The sequence below is a fragment of the Formica exsecta genome, unplaced genomic scaffold, assembly GCF_003651465.1.
Source record: "Formica exsecta isolate Colony F162 unplaced genomic scaffold, ASM365146v1 scaffold108, whole genome shotgun sequence".
Taxonomy (NCBI): domain Eukaryota; kingdom Metazoa; phylum Arthropoda; class Insecta; order Hymenoptera; family Formicidae; genus Formica; species Formica exsecta.
Window position 1 is genome coordinate 49180 of NW_021848419.1, and position 9117 is coordinate 58296.

General features: G+C 34.5%; 1 protein-coding gene across 2 annotated transcripts in view; it reads left to right on the forward strand.

The window, feature by feature from the left end:
• LOC115234652 (atrial natriuretic peptide-converting enzyme) overlaps window positions 1–9117 on the forward strand; it is a 46113-nt gene that overhangs the window by 20930 nt on the left and 16066 nt on the right. For both annotated transcript variants that reach the window (XM_029805876.1, XM_029805885.1), the window contains exons 4-10: window positions 2729–2959; window positions 3437–3705; window positions 4538–4822; window positions 4932–5308; window positions 6172–6296; window positions 7350–7476; window positions 8670–8821. In XM_029805876.1, the coding sequence (XP_029661736.1) occupies window positions 2729–2959; window positions 3437–3705; window positions 4538–4822; window positions 4932–5308; window positions 6172–6296; window positions 7350–7476; window positions 8670–8821 (1566 nt within the window). The remainder of the gene's footprint in view (window positions 1–2728; window positions 2960–3436; window positions 3706–4537; window positions 4823–4931; window positions 5309–6171; window positions 6297–7349; window positions 7477–8669; window positions 8822–9117) is intronic.

Below are 9117 nucleotides of genomic sequence, written 5' to 3' on the forward strand. Positions count from 1 at the left end.
ATATCCATTTATATATCAAATATATATAAATAAACAAATATATTTGCTATAATGTTGGCGTGCACCTTCGCCAAAAAAAATATTAATTATTAATGCATATTTATAGGATGTCAGCTATCTCTTTTGATAAAACATTGTATATCGGATAATTGAAACATACTAAAGGGAAAGTTGTTATAATGAGTAAAGAGAACAGAAAGGTAGGAGATACTAAAGGGATTCTCAAACTCTGTATCTCCTCCCACGCAGATAAGTTTGGAAAGTTGCAACCGCATCTCGTCGGTATTTCAACGTGTATATATATACGTATATGTATAGAACTTCGACATCTTAAATCAGGAGACTAAAGCCATCCTCGTAGTTAGTGGTACACTACTACTTTGAAAATTAATATTTGCCAGACGGAAAGATTGGCCGGTTAAATTAAAATTCTGCACAATGGTCTCTTGCAAAAAGCAAGATTGATTACGTTACAGTAATATATACAATCTTGTAAACATTAGAGAAAATATTGTTACGTCCTGGCGACTCCACGATTCCTTCCTTCCGCAAAGTTGCGGCAATGATAATCGATCGGTGATAGAAATCAGTCGTTCGGTAAATAGAGCATCTTGCGTCACACATTCCGTAAACATTTAGTCACTTGACAATATCTATATCTACGAGTAACCGTGGGAAAGACTCGAGAGACCGGTGACGAAACCGCGCCGGTCGCCTAAAAATAAATAAAAATCGGTAGATCCCCTCGCAATAGAATTTCCCAGCGGAATAATAAACTCTGAAAAGATAATAAAATTCTCACGAAATATCTGACGAATACAACTAAATCAACAATGACACAACTTCTGTGACGACGCATTCAGTAACGACAGAAAGTAAGACTTTTTCTAATCAGATCACGTGAATAAGGGAAATCTAGAGCTCAAGGGATTCTGAACTGATCACCAATCGACGATCACCACGAGTAAAAATTCGAAAAGTAGGAGAAATACCCCGCCTAATGAGGACACTGGCACAATTTTTAATTCGTTGAAGTTTTGGAAGATTCCCACTCTTAGAAATTAGAATACACCCCGAAAAGAGAGATATAAAAAGAGGACTCGAACGGACTTACATACTTATTTTCCGGTCTTCAATTTCACGCAGTCTTACTCTGTGCTTTTGCATCGTAATTCGTGAGTTAGGCACTTAGTGCCACCAGTGTCCTCACTTGGCATCATCTCCAGAGCAACCACGAATCGAACATCGGGCTGCCGACATAAGACACAAAACGAAACACCGTACAAATTCGCCACCCCTCCACCTTTGAATTACTATTTAAAAAAGTAAGTTTAATTGAATAATTTTTCTTTTCCTCCTTTTTATCTTGTTTCTTATTTAAATCAAAACTTTCCGAAGAATGTTTCATTCTTTTAAATCATCAACCCGTTTCGGTAATAAGTCTTAGAAAATTTTAAATCCTGATCTTATGTACACGAATGTTAGCTACAAGAATATGCGATAAAAAAATTAAGAGGATTTCTATTTGAAAAATTTAAACTAGCTTTGATATGACTTCACTATTCAAGATTATTATTTTTTAATTTTTTAAAATCAAGTAACGTTTATTTAAAACATCTTTCCTTTGTATATAAATATGTTGCTTTTGAAATATCTTTAATGAATATTTGAAATTAGTTATCTTGTGTGTGTAAATGTATAATATATTTCATTGTACTTTAAATGTTCTTCATTTGGTCTATGATTTGTGCGCTAAAAATAAGTAATTTATTTTTAATTTATAATAAAACTTTTGTCATATATTTTATCATATAAAAGTAATACATAAATACAAATTTATTCGCTATTTTTATTCTTAAACTTGCATTTTGTGTTATTCTAGAGAAATGGAAGGATTATCTAAGATAATTTAATTATACAGATAATAAATTTTGTTATACTGGTTCGTTATTCTAGTATTTATAAACCTTAAAAAAAATTTTAATATATTATATAAAAACGATTGTATATGCAATTATTAGATTTATTAGTGGAAATCAAGGCTTATATCTTTGACTTTGCATTAACTAAAGCGTCAATAAATTAACATTTATCAATAAACTCTTTTTATTTTAAAAAGGAAAATTATGATGATTCTCAAAGCATCCGCGATAAATGTTAAATGCACGTTTAAAGCGCTCAAGGTATTAAAGCGTGATTCATGCAGAGTTTAAATGTTTAGAGCTAATGAACTTGCGTGTTACTTTAAGTGTATCAACAAGCCGATTAAACTTGATGTTTATCTTCGAACAGTGATAAGCGTTGTAACTTCGCGTGTAACTTTCGCGTCAATTTACGTAAATCGTGTAACTCATTGCCGTTGAACATCTATTACGAAATGGTGATGTTTTCACCATAAATTACCAATCTATTTATCTAAGAGAGAATTTTCCAAAATTTACTTTACAATTCATAAAGTCGTTAAATGCGAAGAAGTAAAAAGCAAACTTAATCAAAAACAATATTAAGAACTTTAAGAGAGAGTAACATCTTACATCAAAAATTTAATTCCTTATCGTCTTTTATTGAATTTTCTGTATGTGTATTATCCGATATCGACAATCGAGATCAAAAAAACTTTTTTTTAAATAACAAGGTCAGGAAACAAAAAGAAACTCCTCCTATATGCATTTTAAAAACTGAACGATAAGGAGATATAGATTGCTCTATTTTTTTGGCATACATACAGGTAGCACCACCTCCGATTCCGTTGAGGCCGCCGGCGATCCCGAAGAGAAGCAAGAATGAGAAACCTATACCCCTGAAATCCACACCCAGGCAAGATAATCAAGTGACTCGTCGCAAGGCAAGCGATTCTTCGTCCGCATCGAGGTTGCTGACTGCATGGAACAATATAGACTCGACGAATGAAAAACTTATAGACTTGAGTCCTTTCAGAGATCAAGATCAGGAATCTCAGGTGAGTATAGTACACGAATAGTCTTATGGAAAAACAGTGGCAATTTGGAAGTGTCATTATTTATAGCTATTCAAAAAATAGAATGTTCTGATTGGATTATACATTATTTCATGATTTTAATCTGTCCATGAACACTATGTCCTAATCAAAATAGAAAGAAAAATGAAGCGTCCATTAAAACACGTTTTTGTAATAATATTGATATGGAATTAAAAAGTAGATTAAATATTATCCATACTTTAAAAAGTCATTTATAATACAAGAAAAAACTCATTCAATGAAAGATGCTGAGAATAAAGTATCTCCTCTTTTTTAATAGCACTCAAGTCGATATCTGTCAATTTGCGTTATCCTGAATACGAATTAATGAATTAATTTTGTGTCAATTGCTTCGACGTCATTAAAAATCATTAGCTCATCGAGCTATAACTCAAGATGAAATTTCTATGCCTTTTTTCGTATCTTCGCGGATTGCAGGATTATTTGTTAAGTTACGGCGGAAAGGACGGGCAGAAAATGAACGAATGTAACGATTTCGTGGTCGACTTCGAGCGAGCGAACTTTCAGGAAGGGCGTAAGCTCGCGCAAAACTCGAGCTTCGAGGAGCTGCAGAAGGCCTCGTTGGACCTCGAGAAGAGGCTCCACGAGAGAATTGTTAAGAGCGCTGAAGCAAGGTTCGAGGACTCGAACGACCGAATGGACACTCGTCAACGACAAAGCATTGCTACCATTTCGCAGCATAATAGGTCATTATATATTTTTCTAATTCTTATTATAAGATATTGTACATGGTTATGATATGTACATGATTATTATATAACTCTATCTATATTTTCTTATAATCTCTTGAAAAGATGATTGTGCAATACATTTTATTGTATCGCTCTGTGCATCATATCGTGCAAATATATTATCGGGTTTATATATCGGTTTATATAGGATCCGTCATATTTAACGCCGAGTACTTATAAAATACTCTACGTTAAAACTACTCGAACGCAGGATTTTGCCGCGCTTCACTACCGTGAAGCATGCTTGCATTCTTTCTCTCTTTTTCTATCTCTATCTCTCTAAAGTCTGGGTCGATTTGGAGCAAGATATTACAGACGGTTACGCTCACGATAGGTTCGTTAAATGAAGCGTAAGTCTAGACTCTGTTCGATGCATTAAAGAATACCCAGGTATTCTAGCAACTATCAGTGCATTTGCTTTCTGTTTCTAAATTTTTTTGTAGTTTAAAATATAAATCGCATATTATAGAAAAAAAGACACTTTATAGAAACGCGTACTTATTACAATAAATTTACTATTTTTTTAGGATATATAAATGTGTGTATGATGATTAGGTCTTAAACAAGGCAAGAGTAATAATTTCAAGAAACTAATTGCTTGAGCTTTGTGAATGTCAAGAAATAATATTTTTATCTTAGTCAGTGTTTTGAACAAATGGTTAATTACTGATAATTGCAAATCTGATAATCTTAATCATTTTTTACGTTAGTTCTTACGAGATATTAATACGAGAAATAACCTCATCTTAGCCATTGTATCTCAAGAGGATTCTTTCTTTTTATATAGGCAGCAATTGTCAAAGTTCTCGAAAGAGAACGAATCCAGCAATTGTGAGCAGAAGGAATCAAGCGAAGACAAGCCCAGGGAAGAGACGTCATTACCGCGAAGGGAGATCTTTCCGAAAGACGAATCAAAGTACGCGACGATTTTGGCAGCTAATCGCGAGCGGAGATCAAAGTTTGAGGAGCTGCAAGCGGCCTCAAAGAATCTAGAGAGACGTTTGCACGAAGACGACGATTATCGTCGACGTCAAGAGATGGAGAGACGGATTAACAAGGACAAGCCACCCAGGTGCGATAAATACCGCTTTCTCTTTATTTTCAACGCGTTTTTTAATTCACAAATGCAGACTAATTGACCCGCACAATGAATGTAAAAGCGCGATTCGCGTTATATTTAGATACGAGGACCTGGAGGGTATCCCGCAGGAACTCGACAAACGTTTCCACGGCGAGAGGTCAGTGGAGCAGGAACAGCAGCATTCAATAACGCGAAGCAAATATGAGAGCGATATGGAAAGGGCCAGGAATATTCTACAACATAATCTCAGGAAGGAACGAGGCGGCAGCGAGAAACTCGAGAAATTGCCAAAGGCAACGCAGACGAATCTACCGCCGCCTTTAAGCGCCATTTGTCAAAGCCCTGTACCGAAACCTATCAGTGTCCGACAAGACAGTAACGTTTCCTCGGATAGTTTTAGTCAGACCAGCTCGCCCAGCTATACCAGCAAGACAATGGAAGCACCCCTTCTGCCTCACAAGCACGGGAAAGTCCCAGGTATGATTAGTTCGCAAAGCTTATTACTAACAATAAATGATTGTCTTTTTAAGAAGCGCTGTCGTTAGTAAAGAATTCATTAGCAGATAGAACGGCAGCGTCGTAAAACGGGAAAACTTTTTCCGACATAATTTTTATAAAATGTAATGTCCCGTAATGATTTTTTAAATCTTACAATAAGATTGATTTTAAAAGCGCATATAATAATATAATAATGACGATTTATACCCTTATATTAAAAATTATATATACATTATAATTATTAAATACATATTAAAATAGTAAATTAATATTATATATTTGTAGATATATAATAAAATACGTTAATGAAATTAAATTAAAGATATTATGTATATAAATAATATATTGGCTTAATAAAAATTCATTCAAACAGAGGCTTAAGATATAAGGGAGATATATTCTTCTTTACGATATAGAGTACAAAATTGAAATTTCTTTGTTATATTCTGTTCTTTTCGTGAAGCTCAAAGCTGCTTCTTGAAAATGACAGATAAATGCCTCCGCGAAATGCGACAGACGCGCGTGAGAAACAAGATGAAAAGTTTTCTTCTTTCCTGTCGCGCGCGCACGTCATCTTGATTTCTTTTATTCTATATACATCGTTGCTCCGTTATATCATTGTTAAATCTGTCTATCTAAAGCAAATAAGAGGAAAAAGAAGTAAAAAGTTTCTGAGAGAGAAAATTTAATCTGCAAAAAATTTAACGTGTATTATATATTCTTCGTGTGCGTGTTTCTATCACAATTTTTAGAGTTTATATCCTGGAAACATTGTAAATTATTAAAAAAATGGACCCCGACGAAGAAATCTCAAGACGATCGATATCGTCCTTAATTTTCAGACAGAGCTTTGGTGTCGGAGCCTGATAACTCATCCGGCAGGCCGATAACGAAGTCGACAAGCACACCGGCCAGTTTGCAGACCATCGTCAGAATGCACGGAAACAATAGTTCCTTGCATCACAAAGTAAGTAAGCCAAACATAACTGTCAAATGTGAAAGATGGAATATATGAGATATGTGTTGAAGAATGTATTCATTATGATCGGTTCCGCCCACGCCTGATCTTTTCGCTGCCTCGCCGATATACTCGCGACTTGTGCATGTTATAAGTAATAGTAAATAAAGTAGTCCGCTGGCCGAATTTAGGCGTATAGATCAATGCGACCACCTAATTGGTTCTAACACCAAAAATCCGTGACAAATCTGTGTGAGGTGCGAAGGTAGAATGCTTTCGATTACCACGATTTAGCCAGTCTGACGATAAAGAATTTACGAGCCAGAGCAACGAGTAGCAAATCGAAATAATCTCGCGCAATAGGATATATGCCGATCTCGCGACGATTGTACGTTATATATAGATTTTGCGAACAAACATGTTCCGTGAACGATATCAAAACCGTGGACCATTATTTATACCATAAAAAACGCTGAATGTGATAAAATAAAAGTGTTCGTCTTCTTCGTAATTCAAAGTTATTGTTCGTAAGTCCTTCGACATTCCGTAGACTTATTCCAGTCGCATCAGAGCTCATAAGCTTTATACTGTTAATTGGCTTCTCGTTAATAATATTAATTATTATAGATCTATTTTTGACCTATTAAATATATAAATTAGAGTTATTTCCACCGCTTTTATTTAATTGACCGCCTTTAACTTAATTATGTATTTATTTCGTTTTTAAAAAATTGTAACGTATTTACTTGAGTTAGCTTAACCTTTGTTAAAATTGTGCTGAAGATGAGACCGTACGCTTTTTATTAACACATTATAATAAACTACTTTTGCGCTCTAATTATTGCGCGTGGCTCGTATCTCCCTTTGCTTTATTTGTATTTATATACAAATTAGACTTCTTTCGAATTTTTAAATTTCGAAATTAGACAATTAAATCTATGTAAATGCACATTTACATAGTTTGTATCACGTTTTATATTTTTCGGTACTAACATCATAGTGTGCATTTTGCGAATGCATGTTCTGAATTCCTGATGTATCCGTTTGTCTGTTTCTGCTCAGATAATCAGGGACATGACTAGCAGCCACTACGTGACTACGGGAAGACTACGTTTCAGATTTATACAGATTCTGCTTAATGCCGTTGCCTTGTTGGCTATTGCTGGCGGTTTAGCCGCGTACTTCAAAAGTAAGCTTATAAAATGTTTAATTATATATTATAGAGCTATTTTTCTCTCCCTTTTTTCTTTCCTCGATCTAATCAATAATTCAAATATTTTGTATGCAATATAGCGTAATATCGATAAACGTTGCTGATTTAAATTATCGTCAAAATTTAAAAAAGCAAATATTATTAATCAAGCGTTAAAGTTGAAAAAAAATGTTGTTATATTTTTCTCTGAATGTGATATAAATAACACGAATAAAATCGGAAAACATTGAAGCATTGAACAAAATGCGTGGTATCTGACCGAAATTAACACGATTGTTTTCATCCCTCTAAGTGATTTAATTCGCGCGTATGTAGAACACAACGTGAGCTTCACACGACCGAAAGATCAATAGCGCCACGAATTCTCGCGATCCATTTGATTCTAAATATTCACGTTAGCTTAGCAACAAACGAAAGATGTTCCTCATGGAACTTCTTATGTATATGTATACTGATAATTTATAACATCTTTTTTCTTTAAAATAATATATTTTAAAATATACTTTAAAATAATATATTCCATTCATGCACATTAAACTTGCAATTAATAAATTAATCCTCGGGCAGCGAATTCTAGGTCAATTGTGACTCATTTTTTCGAAGAAAAATAATTTTAAAATAGGATTAAATGATATTTATTGTAATTCTGTGCAACGTATACGTAAAATTATTTATTAACTACCTCACATGAGCTTTATAAAGCGGTTTTAAGTTATATGGATCACGAATAAACCAGCATCCGTCCGCGGCAGTTAAATAATTTTATAATATTTAATGTGTTTATCTCTCTATAATTGCATCGCAATCTAAAGTAAAGCGCGTATATACCGAGTGATAATATTTGGAAACATCGCGGCGTCGAGTGCCGTCGCGTATCTCTGCGGGTGACATGATAATAATTACGAAAGTTTAGATGCACATACACACGCACACACATATGCGCGCGCGCACGCATGCACAGACATCTCCCGGGCTACTAACATTCCAACATGACTGGTATATCGATATTCTTTTTTTGTCCCGGAAACAAATCTTGTCGAGTCGATGACAAACGATTTAATTTATATTTCAGTAATCTGATTAATGACACAGATAAATAATTTATACCGGTCTATATTTTAACAAATATTTCCTCGCTATTCGATGTATATATTTTTTTCATTGATCAGCATATCCCGCAAGTGGCTTCAAGTTGGAAAACAAAACCATGTACACGGCCATCATCCCGATACCTGAACGCGCGCATCTAGTGACGGTGGACAAAAATCCAGATCCAGGAACATGTCTACCCATCATTGTGACCTTCTGTCGAGAGCATAATGTAACTATGCCATATTTCTCTATCTAAACGTATATTCATGCGACTCACATTAGTATCGAGATTCAATTGAAAGAAGTCATTATCTTGTCCTAGAAATATTTAACTTCTTTTTCTATGAAATGCAATCGATAAGATCTGTGCTTACTAAAAATTATTCGTATTATACTTTTCATAAGAGAGGATATTTAACTGTTTTTTAAAACATTTTAAAATAATTTCACATGGAATGCGGGTGCGGACCACGTACTCCGGAATTCGTTCCGGCGTGCCACTTGTTTTCGGATCTCGCCAAGAGC